Raw genomic sequence first — 22471 nt, 5'->3', positions numbered from 1 at the left:
CGTATCGTACAGCCCTTACGGCGCCTTCCATGACCATCAGCCACGTCGGCCCCAAATAATTCCACCCGAAAACAGCAGGGAACCTCCACCTTGCTGCACTCGCTGGACAGTGTGGCCTAGGCGTTCAGCCTGACCGGGTTGCCTCCAAACTCGTCTATGACGATTGTCTAGATCAAGGCATATGTGACACTCATCGGTGAAGAGAACGTGATGCCAATCCTGAGCGGTCCATACGTCATGTTGTTGGGCCCATTTGTAGCGCGCTGCATGGTGTCGTGGTTGCGAAGATGGATCTTGCCATGGACGTCAGGAGTGAAGTTGCGCATCATGCAGCCTATTGCGCACAGTTTGAGTCGCAACACGACGTCCTGTGGCTGCATGAAAAGCATTATTCAACATGGTGGCGTTGCTGTCAGGGTTCCTCCGAGCCATAAACTGTAGGTAGCGGTCATCCACTGCAGTAGCAGCCCTTGGGCGGCTTGAGCGAGGCATGTCATCGACAGTTCCCGTCTCTCCATGTTCGAACGACATCGTTTTGGTTTGCTCCGACACACCTGGACACTTCACTTGTTGAGATCCCTTCCTGGCACAAAGTAACAATCCGAACGCAATGAACCGCGGTATTGACAGTCTAGGCATGGTTGAACTACAGATAACACAAACCGTGTACCTCCTTCCTGGTGGAAAGACTGGAACTGATCGGCTGTCGGACCTCCTCCGTCCAACACGCGCTGCTCATGCACCTTTGAGCGGGTTTAGTGACATCTCTGAACACACAAAGGGACTGTGCCCGTGAGTCAATGTCTATCTTCACTAATTCTCGGAACTGGGGTAATGCAAAACTTTTTTCGATGTGTGTATTTCTTTACTTACATACAAATCACACGTTTTTTAAAAGTTAATTGACAAAGACAGCATGAAAGATATCCCTCGTTCGCGATCAAACAAAGAAAACAGAAAAAAAGCACGTGGCATCCACCAATTTCAGTTCTCGTGAAACCTGCTTTATAACTGCCATCTGGTGACAAGATACCACACTACGAAGAAGAAAGCAGATGTCAAATGAGCCTAGCTAGAGGATGATGTGAACTATATTGTCTATTAAAGGATTAAAAAATATGTGAATGGAGAAACTGATTGGAGCTGAAACTGAATTTTACACCGTGAATCCCTCTGTACTTACGTTCTCCTTGACTACAGCCCCCACATAAAGTGGTGCAGCGACGGACATCAGTGTCCCGATACTACCAGTAACACCCATCATCAGGCCAGAGAAGTTTGGTGCGATGTCGATAAGGTTCATCTGGTAGCCCATGATGCTGATACTATTAAAACCAACGGAGACAGTCAGCAAGATCACAGCTGCCGTTGGGTCCTCTACTGGGATGAAGCTGAGGGCAACTAAAGCCGCGGCTGGGATCCAGTAACCTGGAACACACACTGAATATTACTTTCCCAATTCAGAAAAGATAAATGTGACTTTATTAAAGAAATTAATGGTGCCTATTACGCAGTGCATTAAGTGATTTGTCTCAGATGTAACTTCTCGAAGTAGAGTTCTTCACTTACAATCGAGCTGACTTCCTTCTCCAGCAAATAATGCAATACATTTTCACGGATATTGGATGATCGGAAATGTTTCAGTTTGAGATCCGAGTCTTATATGTACTGAGCCTTATCTCTAATCACCTATTGATGTTTTTAAATACTTCATTAAGTGTTATTTCATTTTTTATTGTTTTTCTGATGTCATCTACTTCTACGTTCGGTGGTGTCAGTATTTTTAACTTTATTACATCCTTTTGCTTACAGAAATTGCATAAAATCAAATAAAATTTGGAAATTTGTGCTAAGGTCTTATGGGACCAAACTGCTGAGGTCATCGGGCCCCGAGCCTACCCACTTCTTAATCTAACTTAACCTAACTTACGCTAAGGACAACACACACGCCCATGCCCGAGGGAGGACTCGAACCTCCGACGGGGGGAGCCGCACGGACCGTGACAAGACGCCATAGACCGCGTGGCTACCCCGCGCGGCCATCTCACATAAAATTAAATACATAGGAGAGAGTGTTCTACCTTGGAAACACATTTCAGACGTTTGCCTCTAGCCAACCCTATAATAGAACTTTAATATATTTTCTTATTCCATTTTAACAGATGACATTCAGTGTGTACGTGCTCCATTTTTTTCTGAAATTATAAAAATTACTTCGGAAAATTAAGGTTTGTCCAAATGTGAAAATACGTTGCAAGGTACAACAGGACTAAGTACCTAAGAACAAATATTTGCTGGAAATTTAAAAGCGCTGCAAACGAGAAAATCTTTTCAGTGTTGTATTTAACAGTCTACCTGTTCCATTATTACTCCGACACACACCAATAATCAGATTAAGCAGAATTATTCTCAAAACGAGTTACAAGTTAAAGGAAATACATTTTGAAATAGAAGCTATGGGAAACTGCAACCAACTTCCATTTTCAAGACAGGTAAAATTCTTAAGATTTCTAAAAAGAAATTAGTTAATTTGCAAGTATGGCATGTACCATGTTAAAAGACCTTCTGTTTCGAGGTGGAAGACGATGCACGATGGCCGAGGTATGGCTTAACTGTCAATATGGTACATTAATAACTCTAAAAATATACAGCATTTTACTCACCATACCGGCCTGGGTGGCCGAGCGGTTCTAGGCGCTACAGTCTGGAACCGCGCGACCGCTACGGTCGCAGGTTCCAATCCTGCCTCGGGCATGGATGTGTGTGATGTCCTTAGGTTAGTGAGGTTTAAGTAGTTCTACGTTCTAGGGGACTGATGACCTTAGAAGTTAAGTCCCATAGTGCTCAGAGCCATTTGATCCATTTACTCACCATAAAATTCTGTACCTGCAGAATTAACAATATATTCCAAAGAGCTTTAATATATTGTGCAGCACTTAACGAATGTAAGGAGAAATATTTACAAATGCTGTGCAAAACACAGTCCCATACCTAAAAACAACAAAAGCTGTAGAAAATGGCAAAAACTGATTATGGCGGCCTGTGGCACCATTTTCTTTATGTGATTTTAAAATCCATCATAAGACTGAAGTACAGAACAAAAAACATCGTGTTTTCTTAGGCTCAAATGGTTCAAATGGCTCTTGCACTATGGAACTTAACATCTGAGGCCATCAGTCCCCTAGAACTTAGAACTACTTAAACCTAACTAACCTAAGGACATCACACACACCCATGCCCGAGGCAGGATTCGAACCTGCGACCATAGCAGTCGCGCGGCTCCAGACTGAAGGGCCTAGAGCCGCTCGGCCACACTGGCCGGCTTTTCTAAGGTACACCGTCGTCACAGTATAACACTCTCATCTGCTGATCTGCGTATACCCTACTGGTCATTAAAACTGCAGCATTATGAAGAAGGCGCACGGCATATTTGAAATGTACATGAAGGGTACTGCATCCCTGGATATGCAAATGGTAATGTTTCAGGACATCAATCTAAAGCAGGTAGGAATAAGATCATCCTCTCGTTTGCGAGAACACGGTTCGAGTCGGAATTAGACAGACGTTTATCGTTCTGCGATATTGCTGTTCGCGTTGTTGGAACCCCACAACTGTCATGCGAAAACGTAATTGATGGATTCCAGGAGGACAATATTCAAAGCCATGCAGGATCCCAGCGCCTCCAAGCAACCAGCACCTGAGAAGATAGACATCTTGTTCTCTTGACCCTGAGGGTCATACAGCCATCTCACGTAAGATAGGAAATAGGTTTGCTTGCAGTAAGAAAGTACCTTTACTTACATTCGGTTGTATCATCTTACGGAATGGCGCTGCATCAATAACAAAGCAGCACTGTTGTAACTGACTGTGATACAGTAGAGTGCCCATATTTGTTGCTCTGATAACATCAGTGTGGAAGGATTCGAGTTATCTAGTTCCACCACCACAGAAAGGTCAGGACCCAAATTAATCCCATTCCTTGGGGTTCGGATCCTCAAATGAGGAGCGCGTATTGCCACTGCCAGGGGCAGAGGCTGCTAGAGCAGCACCTAGAGAGGCCGATGTGGATAGGGCACCATGTAGCACACCACTCATATTCGGTATCTGTACGATGGGCATCGTGATCGAATCTGTAACTTTTAGAAGGTCGAGTCCATTGGTGGTCACACCTACTCACTTCGAGCCCAGGCACTCTTGGGCTCACCAGTTTTATCCAGCTATGCCCAGTTTAACCACAGATTCTAAACCATGATGTCAGGTGCCTGATGGACGGGACTTGGAATTGAGTCTATTACAACTAGTGTCAGTGATTGGCCACACCACGTTTGACAAGTAACATTTTGATTCAGGTCCTCTATTGCACATCTCTAGGCACTGAGAATGCACATTACCCTGAAACCAGGGATAGAGCAGGTCTCAAGCAGTCGTGTAGGCTGCGAAGGTGCTCATTGCATCTCTCAATGAGAACTCAGATATTAGTACAACACATGTAGACCAACACCTTAGAAGAGTAGCCCACCAGTTAACCCATGACTTCCGTGCCAGAGCAGATTCTGCACCAGAAGAACTAACAATATAGTCCAAAGAGCTTCAATATATTATACAGCAGTTAAATTATAGTTTGTAATAATTACAAATGCTGCACAAAACACACAGAGTTTGGAGTCTAGTTCGTACCATCTCATGAACCTCTAATCGCTGTCCCAACGTTTACCACTTGTATGTACTAACTACGTATGTGAGACTCCTCTCACTGTGAATGATGAGTAACATATGAGGTCTTCGACATGAGCCTCTACTGCACTGAAGTTTCTGTCGAGATCACCCTTTATCCTAACAAGCTAGGAATTTCGTAGATAAGAGGCAGTTTTAGGGGTAGTCGCCGCCCAGTTGACAGGGTGACAATCTGGCCACTGCGAACTGGCACTCCGTTACTAACGACTCCCACATTGTGTAACATGGCCGACATCTCAAACGATGGCTCTGGCTGGTTGTCCTAGTTCCTCATTGCGGAGGGGGCATCAGGTGTGCTCTATGAGGGCGTACCTTCATCCGTTGGCTACAGACCCGACTGGTGGCGCAAGGTAGCACCACCCAAGGTGCCATGTGGGCCTTAATTGCAGCCTTGTCAGTCACCACGCCAGGGAGAAAACCCAGCTCATCCGCCCTAGCCCTCCAGCAACCAACACGGCAAAAATGACCAATACACGAACCGCCTGACGACCTTCGGTAGCAAGGTCACCATTGTTGTAGCTTCCCTTGATTCGACAGCAGTGTGGACTGTGCGCCGGCAGTGGTGGCACCAAGTCGTCCTTCAAGAAGGGCCTCAGTTCTGTTCACGGCAACACGATGGACGTATCGGTTTGTGGTTCCTAGACTGCCTTCGCCATCGTCATACAGCCTAGCATCTGGCGCGATGGCATGGGAATACCTTTGGGTATACTTCACTATCACTCCTGGTTGCAGCTGAATTGCAAAAAGTTTTAAGGTCAGATCCATAAAGTTTTTTCGACTGCTTCTCGAGCCAAGGACAGCTCCAGATCTTTCGCCCATTTAAAACATCCGGTCCTGGTTTTGTGAGAGGCAGGCTCACCACCGCTCGTCAGCCACTATGATGACTGAAGCATCATGCAGTGACTTACCAGTCTCTATCATCCCGGCTCACTTCAACTCGATGCCCAGGCGAGTGAGAACGATGTCGCTGTTATGGTAGTTCTGAGTATTGAATTCCACACACTTTCCATCCTAAAAATCACCTACAAATTGAATCATGTACTGCAATACATGCCCAAAGTAAAAAAAAAAAAATCATTATTTGCTATACTTTCTTGTGTTTCAACTGCTAACGTATTTTGAAATATTTCCTTAACTGAAATTTCACTTATTTTTTACATCTTTCCTTAAGTCATCATGTGCATATACGTTTGGTAGAAGCATCTTTTACTGAGATTGTCACTACAGACATTAAAACAATTTTAATACTGTAAGACCTAAGTTTCTCCCGTGGTACACAATGTTCTTACAACTTACGGGAATACAGCCTGGTGACAGGAGTGCACCCTGCCATTTTCAAGACATAACCGCAGCAAGTAAGCGCTGTGCAAAGGAATTTAGAAGTGCGATCTGCAGAGAAACACCGGACAGATAACACAGAACCGCACGCTGTAAACACTAGTGGCATCACACAGTCCACAGATGACCGACGTCATGAGTTACCAATAGTGAAATTAATCAGCAGCAGGTGAGGTAGCATTAACTCCCTCCCTCTCTTTTTTGGCAAGAGAGAGGACAGGTACCCAACAGAATTGAAAGGAAAACTACCATCTCTATTTATAAGATAACATGCTAATTTGATTTCAGTTGCTTCCTTAATAATACTTTATCAAGAGCCGGAAGTGCAAGCCAGAATCTCCGTTTTGTTATGTTCCATATGATGACCGGTGTCACGACAGTGTTCTGCAAGGGAGATTTTATTGACTGCTGTAAGTGTGTGTGCCGCTTGTGTTCAGTGCATCGGTCCTCCACAGTCATAATAGTCTGATCAATATATGATATGTCACAAATGCAAGGAATACGGTAGACGCCTCCCTTATCGTTTACGGAACCTAAAAGGACCCTGGTCTTAGATCCTAGTCGGAAAAGACATTTCACATCATATTTTAGCAAAATACGACCAGTCCCGTTCGAAATGCTCCTGCGTAAGGCACAAAGGTTGTAGACTTCTGTGCCACATCGGTATTAACATCACTCATCCGGTGAACAGCTGGTCGACAGCGCAACGCACGTCTGATCTGTCTTTCACTGTAAGCATTCCGACGAAAAGTGACTTCAAAAAAACGTTCAAATGTGTGTGAAATCGTATGGGACTTGACTGCTAAGGTCATCAGTCCCTAAGCTTTCACACTACTTAACCTAAATTATCCTAAGGATAAACACACACACCCATGCCCGAGGGAGAACTCGAACCTCCGCCGGGACCAGCCGCACAGAAAAGTGACTTCAACATGGGCTAACTCAGCCCACAGACTCTCAGTGTCCGAGATGGAATGGTCCCTATGAACCAAGGTACGAAGCACCCTTTCACGCTTAGCCGGATAGTGTCAGCTATTAGCATGTAGATAGAAGTCAGTGTGAATAGGCCTCCTGTAAACTGCGTGTACTAACGTACAATCAGCCTTCCTCCTGACCAACACGCCAAAGAAGGGAAGTCATCCGTCCTATTCCACCTTCATCGTCAAACAAATATTCCGGTGGATGGAATTCAGTTATGCTAAAAACTCATTTTCACTCTCATGAGGTCAAACAAAGGAAGTATCGTCTATTATCCGGAAAAAAAGGTGCAGGTTTCAAAGCTGCCGATTCCAAGGAATGTTCCTCGAAGTCCTGCATAAACAAATTGGTAATAATAGGTGACAACAGGCTTTCCAGCGCAAAGCCATCTGTCTGCTCTCATTGCTGGTCATTCAATAAAACGTAAGTGAGAGTCAACATTTGTCGAAATAGATTCGTCAATTCAACACCAAACCTAATCGACACAGGAGCACGAATGAAGAGAGAGACCACTTCAAAACTTGTATCGAACTGGGTACGTAGAAACGACGTAGAGGCTTCGTCCCCGCCGTAGCCCTCAGTGGTTCACAACCCTACAACAGGCTACAGCAGTCCACTCACCCTACCGCCGCCCCACACCGAACACAGGGTTATCGTGCGATTCGGTCCCCAGTGGACCCCCTGGGACCGTCTAACACCAGACGAGTGTAACCCCAATGCTTGCGTGGCAGAGTAATTATGTTGTACGCGTACGTCGACAAAGTGTTTGCGCAGCAATCACCGACATAGTGTAACTGAGGCGGAATACGGGGAACCAGCCCGCATTCGCCGAGGCAGATGGAAAACCGCCTTAAAAACCATCCACAGGCTGGTCGGTACACCGGACCTCGGCGCTAATCCGCCGGTCGCATTCGTGCCGGGGACCGTCGCGCCTTCCCTCCCGGAAAGCAGTGCGTCAGACCACACGGCTCACCGGGCGGGCTCATCAAAACTTACTTGAATAACAGATTCATTCAAACGCATTCCATCTACTGGACGTAAGAAATCCGTCGAGTTCTTAAAGTGATGCTCACACCAACCTGCTACAGAGCTCAACAGAGTAGAAAATGCTTTGCTACATGATATGTCGAAGCACCAACATTACTAACAATCTGGCAAAAACTTTCTTTAAATTTCCTTACTCATCGTTTGCTTGGTGGATTTGTGCTTTGAAAATGGAAGGGTGTGCTCCAGTCGAAATATCGGTGGTTGTCGACGACCACCCAGACGCATACATCTAAGTTTTTGGAATATTTTCATACTAAAAGCTGTGAGGACCGGGCGAGAGTCGTGCTTCGGTAGCTCAGATGGTAGAGCACTTGCCCGCGAAAGGCAAAGGTCCCGAGTTCGAGTCTCGGTCGGGCACACAGTTTTAATCTGGCAGGAAGTTTCATATCAGCTAACACTCCGCTGCAGAGTGAAAATCTCATTCTGATTTTCATACTGAAAAAATGGAAATGAAGTCCCATGCTTCTTTACAGAGCGTAGGGGAACGATGCGAGAGACCCGCACCGCCTTACTAGGCAAGGTCCTAATGGAGGTGGTTTGCCGTTGCCTTCCTCCGACCGTAATGGGGATGAGTGATGATGATGAATACGACACAACAACACCCAGTCATCTCGAGGCAGGAAAAATCCCTGACCCCACCGGGAATCGAACCCGGGACCCTGTGCTCGCGAAGCGAGAACGCTACCGCGAGACCACGAGGGGCGGACGATTTTCATACTAGTTTATCGTAATTGCAATTGTTATTTCTTAGTACCTATGACGTAAAAAATGTACTTTATATGTGAAACCCTGCTCCGACTTAAGACATGGCCTGATAGCCCTAATCATATCAGCTTAATAAATAAATAAACTTTTCGACTTCATGGTAATTTTCTTTTCCTGTATTTTCATGATGTATTGTACGAAAAGCAGTACATACTTATCTGCACATACTTTCTTACCAATGGAATTGGCCACCTTCCTCAAGGTCCCCTTGCTAAATATTTCCTTCTTCTCTACACTGTTGATGATCCAGCTGAAGGAAAGACTCAGGGCACAGTTAACGACGTACGGCAGTGCAGAAAGTAGCCCGTTCTGTGAGAACATACAGAAATATTCAGCTGCAGAATGGGAGCTTCTTCTTGCATTCCACAGACTACCTCATAAGTCAAAACGTATTGATAACAGGATACTCAAACCTAAAGAAACCGTATGCTTACACGATATATCACACTGAACCAAAGCAGGTTCTTTATTATTATTGTCATTTTATTACTGTTATCGTTAATACCATTGTAGTAGATACTCCAAATTTTCATCACTGATAAATGTTGACGAACGCGGGAAAATTGCCGCAAGGCACAAAATAATGCAGTCAATTGTTCAAGTTTAACGTTGATGGAGCCTCAAAGAGATATCAATAGCACGCTGAACTCAGTCATCTTAATTGATCTCTATAAATGAATGGGGATCACCTCTGTACTGCGTTTGTGAAGCTCTGCTTTACATTCGACACTATTTCATTTTTTATTCACACTGGTCCGAGCAGTGTCTAGAGACTAAACAACTCATAGCGAAAGGCACTTCATCTGTCGACCCTGAACCAGTCTACCGTAGCCAAATATAGGAGTACCCACCACTAGGTCCAAGCACCGTCCCAGAAATTAGTCAAGAATAATTACTCTATTTGCGGGTCGATTCTCTCAAAAGGAATTTCTTTAGGCAAGTGACAGTAGTAACAAAATCTCTGACCAGTTGCCAAGGGCAACCACATGGAGGCCGTGTTGCTGACGGATTTGTACAATGTGTGATCCCTACTGGCCGAATTATTCACTTGTGAACTGAAGTTACGTCAGTTTCTCAATCAGTCTCTAAGGAATTCATGGTATTCATTGTGGAGAGATTTATCTCTCCACGTTAGACAAGCTACACGTAACCTCTTCTATGCTTTCCTGTTGCTCATACGTGTGGGATGAGGTAGTCACCAGCCTCACTGATGGCCTAGTCTTTGCCCCGAACAGCGCTTGCATACTGGATAAATCTACACTCCTGGAAATGGAAAAAAGAACACATTGACACCGGTGTGTCAGACCCACCATACTTCCTCCGGACACTGCGAGAGGGCTGTACAAGCAATGATCACACGCACGGCACAGCGGACACACCAGGAACCGCGGTGTTGGCCGTCGAATGGCGCTAGCTGCGCAGCATTTGTGCACCGCCGCCGTCAGTGTCAGCCAGTTTGCCGTGGCATACGGAGCTCCATCGCAGTCTTTAACACTGGTAGCATGCCGCGACAGCCTGGACGTGAACCGTATGTGCAGTTGACGGACTTTGAGCGAGGGCGTATAGTGGACATGCGGGAGGCCGGGTGGACGTACCGCCGAATTGCTCAACACGTGGTGCGTGAGGTCTCCACAGTACATCGATGTTGTCGCCAGTGGTCGGCGGAAGGTGCACGTGCCCGTCGACCTGGGACCGGACCGCAGCGACGCACGGATGCACGCCAAGACCGTACGATCCTACGCAGTGCCGTAGGGGACCGCACCGCCACTTCCCAGCAAATTAGGGACACTGTTGCTCCTGGGGTATCGGCGAGGACCATTCGCAACCGTCTCCATGAAGCTGGGCTACGGTCCCGCACACCGTTAGGCCGTCTTCCGCTCACGCCCCAACATCGTGCAGCCCGCCTCCAGTGGTGTCGCGACAGGCGTGAATGGAGGGACGAATGGAGACGTGTCGTCTTCAGCGATGAGATTCGCTTCTGCCTTGGTGCCAATGATGGTCGTATGCGTGTTTGGCGCCGTGCAGGTGAGCGCCACAATCAGGACTGCATACGACCGAGGCACACAGGGCCAACACCCGGCATCATGGTGTGGGGAGCGATCTCCTACACTGGCCGTACACCACTGGTGATCGTCGAGGGGACACTGAATAGTGCACGGTACATCCAAACCGTCATCGAACCCATCGTTCTACCATTCCTAGACCGGCAAGGGAACTTGCTGTTCCAACAGGACAATGCACGTCCGCATGTATCCCGTGCCACCCAACGTGCTCTAGAAGGTGTAAGTCAACTACCCTGGCCAGCAAGATCTCCGGATCTGTCCCCCATTGAGCATGTTTGGGACTGGATGAAGCGTCGTCTCATGCGGTCTGCACGTCCAGCACGAACGCTGGTCCAACTGAGGCGCCAGGTGGAAATGGCATGGCAAGCTGTTCCACAGGACTACATCCAGCATCTCTACGATCGTCTCCATGGGAGAATAGCAGCCTGCATTGCTGCGAAAGGTGGATATACACTGTACTAGTGCCGACATTGTGCATGCTCTGTTGCCTGTGTCTATGTGCCTGTGGTTCTGTCAGTGTGATCATGTGATGTATCTGACCCCAGGAATGTGTCAATAAAGTTTCCCCTTCCTGGGACAATGAATTCACGGTGTTCTTATTTCAATTTCCAGGAGTGTATAATGTAAATGGGTCTGCATCGCATATGACTAATCCTGTGTTTATGATGGAGCTACATACTTTCGGCATCTTGATCAACACATTATATTTGCGAAATTTTTGAAAGAAGTTCTAAAATATCCATCTGCTGGTCGTTTAGTCTAAGCTGGATACCGCCCCTGGAAGCCTAGGAACTTCCCTCCAATGTTTGCGATCACTGTATGGAATCTCAGATACTGTTACGATGGACAGAATACAATCTTGATTTGTGGATAGTATGTTATACTCTCATGAGGGAGTGCTCCTTTGGTAGGCGAAGGTGAAGTATTGTTAACGAGCGAAACTGCATTATTATTGAAAAACTTTTGTTTTAAATAATTGAGTCGCGTCCAAAAATTACATTTCACTGTGCCGTAACTATGCCGAATAAGATCTTGTAAAGACCACAAACAATGGTAATCATGTCTCAGGCAATTGTCTTATCTGTAATCTTTCAGTAGGCTAATATTTTAGACCACATACTTAAGTACTCCCAGTCTTCGCCTTTGTCACTCATAGCTAGGTCAAAATCTACTTTCTAGGGAGACGAATAGGTCGTCACTGGCCTACAAATTAATCGCAAATATTACATAGTTCTTTACTGTAATTCCGTCACAGTTCCGTTTCACTAAAAACGGGATCTAGTTTCCAACCATCAAGTTCATTTTAAAGTCAAGTATATTAAAGCTGCACTAATAGTGCATGGTTAAGCGACAATCACTACACACAAAGGTATTACACACATGATACACAGTGACACGGAAGACAGACGACAGACGAGTTTCGTAATGTCGACGTCTTCATGACGTCTACGTAGTAAAACTGGTCTGGCTTCCATGTTACTGTGTATCATGTGTGCATTACCCATGCGCAAATTGGCTGTCGCCTAACCAAGCAATATTAATGCAGTTTTAATAAAATTGCCTTGAAAATGAACTTTGCAGTTCGAAACTAGTCGCCAGTTTAATAAAACGAAACAGTGACAGAATTACAATAAATAATATATTATCCAAGTTAAAATGGTTTTTTAGGACCTTAAATGTTGGGACTGTCCCGTATCGTTACACCATGTCAAATATTCTGGACTTTACAGGTGCATTTATTTATTTATTCACACGTCAAGTTCCCAAGGACCAAATTGAGGAGCAAAAATCCAAGGTCATGTAACGTGTCAGTACATGAAATTACAAAATAAAAGTAATAACAGATAAAAATAAATACTTAGGAACAAGAAAAAGTCAATCCATAAGTTTAAGTAAACGTAGTCAACAACACAACAAGAATCAGCTTAATATTTCAAGGAACTCTTCGACAGACTAGAAGGAGTCACTCTTGAGGAAATTCTTCAGTTTCGATTTGAAAGCGAGTAGATTACTGCAAAGATTTTTGAATTTGGGTGGTAGATTATTGAAAGTGGATACAGCAGTATACTGGACACGTTTCTGCACAAGGGTTAAGGAAGCCCGATCCAAATGCAGGTTTGATTTCAGCCGAGTATTAACTGAGTGAAAGCTGCTTATTCTTGGGAATAAGACAATACTGTTAACAAGAAATGACAATAAGGAATAAATATATTGAGAGGCCAATGTCAAAATACCCAGACTCGTGAACAGGGATCGACAGGAGATTCGTGAACTTACTCACCTTATTGTTCGAACCGCCCGTTTCTGAGCCAAAAATATCCCTTTAGAATGGGAAGAGTTACCCCAAAATATAATACCATATGACATAAGCGAATGAAAATAAGCAAAGTAGACCTATTTTCAAGTCGAACGATCACTCACTTCAGATACCGTTCGAATAGTAAAAATAGCAGTAGCAAGTCTTTGAACAAGATCCTAAACGTGAGCTTTCCACAACAGCTTACTATCGGAACCCTTAGAAATTTGAACTGTCCAGATTCACTAATCATATGCCAGGTGTGTGCTATTAAAACGTCAGGTTTTGTTGAATTGTGTGTTAGAAACTGTAAAAACTGTGTCTTACTGTGATTTAGCCTTAGTTTATTCTCTACAAGCCATGAACTTAGGTCATGTACTGCTCTATTTGAAACCGAGCCAATGTTGCACACAACATCCTTTACTCCCAAGCTAGTGTCATCAGCAAACAGAAATATTTTAGAGTTACCCGTAATACCAGAGGGCATATCATTTATATACAATGTTGCACACAGCATCCTTTACTACGAAGCTAGTGTCATCAGCAAACAGAAAAATTTTAGAGTTACCCATAATACCAGAGGGCATATCATTTATATAAATAAGGAACAGGAGTGGCCCCAACACTGATCCCTGGGGCACCCCCCCCCCCCCCCCACTTGACCGTACCCCACATCACAGCCATTCTCAACATTGAGAATAATGACCTTTTGCTGTCTGTTGCTAAAGGAAGAGGTGAACCAATTGTGAGCTACTCCCCATATTCCGTAATGGTCCAACTTCTGGAGCAATACTTTGTGATCAACACAATCAAATGTCTTAGTTAAATCTTCCGCCAGTAAAGCTGTGAGGACGGGCCGTGAGTCGTGCTTGGGTAGCTCAGATGGTAGAGCACTTGCCCGCGAAAGGCAAAGGTCCCGAGTTCGAGTCTTGGTCCGGCACACAGTTTTAATCTGCCAGGAAGTTTCATATCAGCGCACACTCTGCTGCAGAGTGAAAATCTCATTCTGGCGGCAGATTTGGTTGGAGAGGAAGTTCTGATCAACAGCAAATTCGACCGAATCTAACTCAGTCCACTTCACCAACTTGTCTTCGATAGTTTCCAAGAAAAATAACGTCCTAGTGGCGGTGGACGTTAGCCTGCCAGTTCTGGTGCAGCTCAGGTAATGGGGAAAGGGTTTCACCCCAGCCAGCAAGCCTAGTCGTCCTTCCACGAGGTAGCCAGGGAAGGGAAGACCACAGGGCTGCAGGATCCATTCCAAACTAAATAGATGGTGTTAGGAGGACGGCCTGATTTTTGGAGCTTAATGCATTTAGTAAGCAAACAGTCCAACATGTTCCAGCGACTCCAATCAGGGGTTCTCCACATGGATAGCACCCAACCATAGTAAGAGGTGACTGGGACAGCAGTTGTTGCAAGGAATTCCAATGTTCCACAATGACAAGCATCCACTCCTAGGCATACACGGGGAGGTAGCAGCTCAGGTATCAGAAATGTGATCCCTGTGTTGTCTATGGGCCCAACCAAAACGGCACATAACGACCCCACCACACGGATTGGCTACCATACTGGCTATATACCGTCGAAGGGGAACAGAGGCGAGGAAAAGATGGACCAGGTAGTAAGTTCATGCGCCGAAGACACACTGTAAGATATTCTTCCCAGTTGGCCAACACTGCTAAGACAAAATTTAGCCAATTAGCCCATGTTATGGAGACAAAATGTAGATGTGGAGATACGAATCCAGAGGGGGACCAAAAACGCCGAAAAGGGAAGATGAAAAAGAGAAGAAAACATGAAGAACTAAACCATAAGCAGATTAGGTGGGCCAATGTAAGCAAGGACCCCGAGAGAGGAGGAGGGGCAGAGCTGAAGGATTGAGGGCAGGGTGGGAGGTGCACAGGAAAGGGAGTTGTTAATGCAGCCCAGAGGAGAAGAATGGGCCGCAGTAAATCGTGGCCTCGTATGCACCGCACACGAAGACACAAAAGAACAGTGAGGGCCCCGGGATGTAAAGAATTTGTCCACACGTGTGTCGGCAAATTCGGAGTTCCGGCCACAGTGATCATATTCGACAATTTGACTGCTCGCTATTTATCGAGATCATAAAACTCATGCGACATCTCCTGTGAGTAAAAGGATCATGGTATGACTGCATCGAACACTCTAAGCAGCGCTCATGAGCCACGAAAGTAGCTGCATCGACACATTTTGTCTCGTATTACTGGGTTTAAGGAGGGCTACAGAAACAGATATTAACCTGGCACCGAGTCATTTAGTGTATGAACAACAAATTCGCGTTCCCGCCGACCTTACAAAGAACCAAGAAGCGACGACACCCTCCTCCCACACACTGCAAGAGTTCGCATAAACACTGGGGTACTCAAAACAACGACTCATTCCAGCAGCACCAGCCCATCACGCCATCAAGTAGACATTTTTACATCTCTAGAGTTGTTGCACAACCATATCGAGTATTACACCGCAGCTCTCACACTTTTTAATTCTTCAAGGCTGTAGTGCTACAACACTGCGTACGTTGTAGACGAAGGGCTTTAAGAGATGCCACATGCAGTCCCCCCCACCCCACCACCTCTCCCCCCTCTCCCCCCTCTCCTCCCTCTCCGCCAATTTAATTACACCAAGTGAGCAGCTTTCAGACGACAACAGCCCCACAACTTCATCGAACAGTTCCGCCTCCGTCAGATTTCATTACGTGAGCAAGTCGGAGAACCAAACAGTGCTCTCTCACCCAGTACGGCCATACAGGGTGGTTATAATCAAAACTTCTGCTACTTGAACCACTGTAGGCAGAAAAGTAGTTACCATATGGGCACCCAGTTTTGTAGGAATGATTTTCAGACTATGAGCTGAAGGTTCTGCGCTGTCGGCAGTGTCAGTTTCACGACTTGCAGTCAGGCGCCGGTGCTGGTTCGGCGACGTAGGGTTGAAACACAAGCACCAGTGTGCATTCCAGTTGCAGGCAGTCCATATGGGCCTGGACAGGTGAACAACAATTTTACTCGTAACACTATCAAAATAACAGTAATAGTGGTGCTGTTCTTCAAGGGTGTTGACACATTGCTCGTGAGGTCGTTTGTTCACCACACATCTGGGGAAAGCCTCATCATAAGTCGATCGTTCCAGACTGCATGGCTATCAAGATGACTAGATCAGAAACCGTTTGATTTCTGGTTGTGTGGTTTCCTGAAAGACAGGGTTTATCAAAGGGTCACTAACCCGCGCTGGAAGTTGAAGACGAGCATAGCGAGGAAGGTAGTCAGCATTCCACATCAGATTTTTCGGGCAGCAGTAGAGCGGTCTCTAGGGAGGTTCCAAACTATCGTGAATGCAGATGGTCGTCGCACTGTGCAATGTTTGCAAACGGGATGTAAGACTGATACGCATTTAACAGATGCCACCCTGTCATGAAGAAATTAATATGTGTTTTTTTTAAATTGGTTTTTCATTATTTCTCTCCCGCATGGCCTTACAAATGTTTTCACAGACTTTCATTGTCCTTCAATTACTCGTTTTTGAAGGGAGCCCTCTCAAGCAGCGTAAGTTTGATAATAACCACGCTTTATTTCCGACGGACACTCAGAGGAACCTCTGCCAGCGACACCCAGTTCAGCACCTGCTCAGCCGCCACCTCCATCCACCTACCACAACGTAGTTCCAATTGAAATGTCCGAACCTTCCGGATATTTGTTCACTCGAGCACGGCGATAAATGGCGTGTCGTTTAAGATGGGCAGAATTTTCTAGAAATACCGGATTACATGTGTTTTCCGGCCTCCAACACGAGTGCAATCAATGCTGGGCTCTGTTAAAGACAACCTCGGCCTGAGGAGACCAGGAATATATAAAATCCCGTGCCAATGTGGGAAGCCTTATATTGGCCAGACGTGTCGTACGGTCAAAGACAGATGCGACGAACATCAACGTCACACGAGGTTGGGTCAGCCAGAGAAATCTGCGGTTGCTGAACACTGCCTTGTTACGGGTCACGGCATGAATGATGAAGAAACCGAGATCCTCTCGCATGCTTCCACATACTGGGACTCCATCATCAAAGAGGCGGTCGAAATACGTATAAGCAGTGATCTAATAAACAGAGACCCGGGGCTTCACCTGAGCAAAGCCTGCGAGCCAGCCTTGGCGGCACTAAGGAATCGTCAGCCGCAGATTAGCAACCGCACCGAATCAAAGCGGATGGGAAGCCTTAGCGCAGATGCTTAAATCGCGGGCCAACACCTCGCGCGCGCGAACGGGGTCCGTCGCTCCCGGCCGCGGCGCGCTTCCGCAGACCGCGACCCATTTCTCCAGCAGAGGGCTCTGGTATTCGACGCTGTCTACGATTGGTCTTCGATGACGTTATGCCCCGCTGGCGCCTGCGCTGTTCTAGAAAGCCAGCATATAAATTGGCGAGCTTCTCAGCGAGGCGACAGTGGCACCTGAAGATGCCGGGCAGTTGTCTCGCTGAAATATTGTGCGGTTTCTACAATATTATCCGGCGTAATTCCCGGGAACCTATCAAGCAGATGCAGCCCGGGAAAGCCTCAAACAGCACAAGTCCCAAATTCCCTTCAGTCCCGGACGCGCCCCTGATTCCGGAAGGAGACTCTCCTGTAATCGACAAATAAACAGGCCAGCTATCGGTCTACATTTGCAGAGACCGTATAGCACAGTTGGTAACGCCACTTCGACGCAGAAGCGGCCCAGCTGTGCTCAACCCTTGGCAGTGTCGCACAGTTGGTCACTCGTAGTTCCACCCCTGAAAGAGTGACGCTTAACTGTGTAACTGCAGGTAACCAGGAGTGAAAAACTTTTGGTATGCAGATTAATGCCAAAAAATTATCTATCAGTAGTCTATCGACTGTTTTCATCATGGAGAACACTCTCTCGCATTCATTTTCACATGACGTAATGGTATCAAGAGTAGAGTGATGATCATCAAATTCATAGTTTTTTATTGTTTCAACAAATAAATTCACTAAAAAGAAACCGACAACGAAATTTAGGAGAAATAAGGCGTGGTAAAAAATTGCTGTTTTGAAGATCGCGCCGCAGCGCGTTGTGTGAAGCAGTCGCCCTCCGTTTCTGGCGGTGGCGCCGCTGTGGCAGTCGCAGCTTTGGTGTCTCCCTCTGGTGGGAAAGGGGAAAGGTTGCCTGTTCACATGCATTTAAGGGGCGCTATCAGCTCGGCGGTTGGTCAGTCGGAGTGAGTGTCTGGTCAGTTGGTCAGCCGGGTCAGCGTGGGGCAGTCAGTGTCTGTCTGTCGTCCGGAGTGCTAGTACGTGTTCGGCCGCCAGTCTGCTCGAGTTTGTTCGGGCAATGGTCATTGGCGGTTGGATCGATCGGTTGGTCGGTCGCGCACTGGGACACAAGATGACTTGTCCGTCTTGAGCGTCGGCGCATGTGAGGTCGCCACGCCAGTCCAGTGGCCCGCGCCGTATAGCGAGTGGTAGTGGCTTCGCGGCCGACACGACAGCAACAGGAGTCAACCCACGACATCGGTCTGGCCGACGCGAGCTGCGACGCCGTGAGACGGGAGATCGGCGCGCCTTCCTGCGTCCGTTGAAGCGGCTGGCAGCGGACGGTTCGGGTGAGCGTTTTGGAGGTGCTGCGCCAGGTCTTCGCCAGACATCGCAGATTATTATAAGTTAAGTGATTCGTCATATGTTGCTTCATTTACTTGTTAAATTCTACTTGTTTTCTTCGTCAGTCTCTCGTCCCCAGCTTGCTCGTCTGTCTCCCGTCCGCATTTGTTGGGCAGTTGGTGTCTGTCTGTCTGTCTGTAGGTCTGCCGTACGTTAATAGCTGCCACTGTCATGTTTGTCGGATTCTGTATTAACGAATTTATTGCTTGAAGCGTAACGGCCGAATTCCTGAAATATGTTTTTATCTTACCTACCATCTTGAGAGGCGGTATATGTGTAATGTAGAGCATGTTGTATATTTTATGTAAGACTGCATTTCATGGCTTTTTATTTAAATGGTCATTTTAGTATATAAAGTTGCCACCCTCCCACAATAAGAGCTTTTTTTTATCCAAGTTGCACCTTCGGTGGCAAGTTAATTTTTTTAATGTTAATGTTTTTTACCATTTCTATCCCTCCTACGGGGTGCATAGTTTATGTGCTTGTGTGAGTTGTTAAAATTTTTAATTTAAAGTAATCTGGTGTATTGCAGATTTGCACCAGTGTAGTCTTTCAGAGGTTGTTGTGAGCAGTCGTGACTATGGCCGTGTCAAAAGGCAGCGGCAAGGTTCTCAGCCCGAAAGCTCATACTGTCAATATCTGTTCTTTCTGCCTCTGAAAAAAATTGTAACTTGATGTTTTGAGGGTGCTTTCTGATTATAATTTTAAATCTGTTTAAAAAAGAGGGCTTTTAGAAATAAAATTTCCATTTGTTGAAGGAAATTTAATATGTTTTCATCAGTTACCCACTCGCAACTACTTCCACGCTCACATAGTGTGATTAAATGTGTTAATGTTCTTGATGAATCGTTCGTAAATGAAGTAAATTCTTAAGAAAAGGTTTTGAAAGTAAATGCACGGTTCAAGAATGTTTACCCAGCTTATATAGGGTATTGCCATGATAGCAACACTTGAAGCATTCAACATGCCCCAAACCGTCATAAAACCCGCAAAATAGTGGACACCTTTCGTAATGCCTTCAAGATAGCTCTTAAACTCATTTACTTACCTGCAGGTATTACCCCTCGCCATCCTTTTTACTGGAAGTGCGGAACCCTAATGAGGTATAGACCCGGAGAACAGTGATGTCCCAAGTGACAACACCATGAACAAACATGAAAAAGTCGTTAAGATATCGAAATACGTTGAAGCACTTATTTGGATGCTATAGTAGAGGGACAAATGCAAATGTCAACACAGTCGCAGTTTGATACGGGATACGGCTTTACTACACGACACAATTATGCCATTATGTGATAAGTTATCGACGCACTGAGATCAAATCGCAAAACTTCTGTAACAACGAAATTGTATAGATAAGGTTTACCAGTCTCACCTTGCCTTTCGTGAGATGTATTACTAACAGCTTTAGTCCAATTTGATTGCCTTTTGCAAACTAACAAATTCATACTACTGAAACAGAAACACACATCGATTAATTCCCCCCCCCCCCCCACACACACACGTACCGCCCTGCAATGTCATCAGAAGCCGGCCGCAGTGGACGAGCTGTTCTAGGCGCTTCAGTCCGGACCCGCGCGACTGCTACGGTCGCAGGTTCGAGTCCTGCCTCGGGCATGGATGTGTGTGATGTCTTTAGGTTAGTTAGGTTTAAGTAGTTCTAAGTTCTAGAGGACTGATGACCTCAGATGTTAAGTCCCATAGTGCTCAGAGCCAATTTGTCATCAGAAATTTCAAAAACAAAGAAACACCGACCGAATAGGCCGCCGTGTCATCCTCAGCCTTTAGGCATCACCGGATACGGAGGTGCATGCGGTCTATTTCCAGGCCGTTGCCAGTTTTCATGACCAGTGACGCTACTTGTCAATCAAGTAGCTCCTCAACTGGAATCACAAGGGGTGAGTGCACCCCGCTTGCCAACAGCACTCGGCAGACCAAGACGTGACCATGCCATGTGCTAGCCAAGCCCGACAGTGTTTAACTCCTGTGATCTGCCAGGAACTGGTGTTAGCACTATGGTAACACCGTTGGCAATTAGAAATATCAGCAGAACAAAAACGCAGCTCTGACCAAATAATATGGTTTATGCTCAGTTCAATGAGCCTCATAATGACCATTAATTATCATCACTTGTTATTTGGTCTATAAGGCTTCGATTAATAACATCATCGTCCTCTGTCGTCGTGCACTGTACTGTGAGGAACCAGACTGCCTATCAACCATCAACACTGGTAGCTGCCACGGCCAAGTAAAGCGTTTCGTGCTGAACCTGAAGTCATCTTCAGATGCCGGATACTGGTGATAAAACTCAGCACCCACACAAAGTATTTCCGTGCCCGAAAAGAGCTTGGCCAATACCTACAGATTTCATTTGTCTGTTTTGAGAAAGTGATATACTGCCGAACTTGAACACCGTTTCCTGTGTCCATCTGGCCCATAGGACCTCATTTCTATGCTCGAGGAGGGACAGCAACCGACTCGTCGAGTCAGTGAGTTCTCAGCAGTAGCTGACATATTTTCAGATTTACGCATTTCCTCCGATCGGTGCTGTAGCTACAATCTATTCCTCATCTTGCCGCACCCACGGGTTATTGCGCTAGTGTGGCCTCTTATGTTCCTAAAAGCACGATCATAAATCGTTCTGCGTTCTGATTATAGCTCAAGTAACTCTCTCACAGTAAATGTCAAAAAAATTCTCATGATGTCACATGAAACACACACATCAAGCCCAAAGCAGCTGATGAAAGTGATCCCATATCGTAAATGGCTATATGCAAATGGAGGCATCCAGCTTAGCATACCAACCTCAACCCTACTTCGTTAACTTGTTTGAAGCTCTCACAGCTCGTTGCACTGTAAAGGGAAATCATATTTCAACTGAGGAAGCGCTAGGGACAAATTACTATTCGTTCCTGTAGGTTCGTAAATTAAATTCTGCAAAGTATGCACTATTACCACAGCATCCAGCTATGACTACTCCTACAAGATACTAAATCGCTATTGCCAGTAGACTTCTGAATACGTTTCATCATCATATGTTACAAGAGAATCTACTAGTCTTTAACTCTGGGAGCTTGATCCAAAAGCAAGACTTGCCCATTGTTAGGACCTTTTCGTACCTTTTACGTTAGCAAAGGCTATCCGATGACTCTTGTCATCTCAGTGTACATCTCATTTGGAGCCAGTCAACACAACCGATACAATTGTGACGAAACAGTATGTCATATTCATCATCTCTTGGTACTTGGAGTATGAAACTGGGAAATTCTGCTGTCCGACTGGAATGCTGAGGACTTCGCATAATTACCGTGCGCTACATCCACAAACAAATATACGACCCTAGAATTAGAAATTATAACTTTTTGAAATTTCTTAAACTGGCTTTCTCTCTCAAAAAGGCGTGCAACTTTGTTTATATCTAGGACATGTTTATTTCACTGCATCGTTAGACGAACGTAAGCTGGAGATCTGGAGCTGCAAACGTTGGTGGGCCGGATTGATTTCATAATGATTCAGTCTTTGATTATCGGTAACAGTTTAGATAATTTACACAGCATCCATAATTTTTCCAGACTCATTTATAAAGTT

At 45.7% G+C, this 22471-nt stretch overlaps 1 protein-coding gene across 2 annotated transcripts in view; it reads right to left on the bottom strand.

The window, feature by feature from the left end:
* LOC126243886 (putative inorganic phosphate cotransporter) overlaps window positions 1-22471 on the bottom strand; it is a 110457-nt gene that overhangs the window by 21432 nt on the left and 66554 nt on the right. For both annotated transcript variants that reach the window (XM_049948197.1, XM_049948196.1), the window contains 2 exons: window positions 9039-9171; window positions 1184-1428 (listed from right to left, as the gene is read on the bottom strand). In XM_049948197.1, coding sequence (XP_049804154.1) covers window positions 1184-1428; window positions 9039-9171 — 378 coding nt within the window. The remainder of the gene's footprint in view (window positions 1-1183; window positions 1429-9038; window positions 9172-22471) is intronic.

The sequence above is a fragment of the Schistocerca nitens genome, chromosome 1, assembly GCF_023898315.1.
Source record: "Schistocerca nitens isolate TAMUIC-IGC-003100 chromosome 1, iqSchNite1.1, whole genome shotgun sequence".
In the NCBI taxonomy this organism is placed as follows: domain Eukaryota; kingdom Metazoa; phylum Arthropoda; class Insecta; order Orthoptera; family Acrididae; genus Schistocerca; species Schistocerca nitens.
This window is presented reverse-complemented; position numbering and strand designations above follow the sequence as displayed.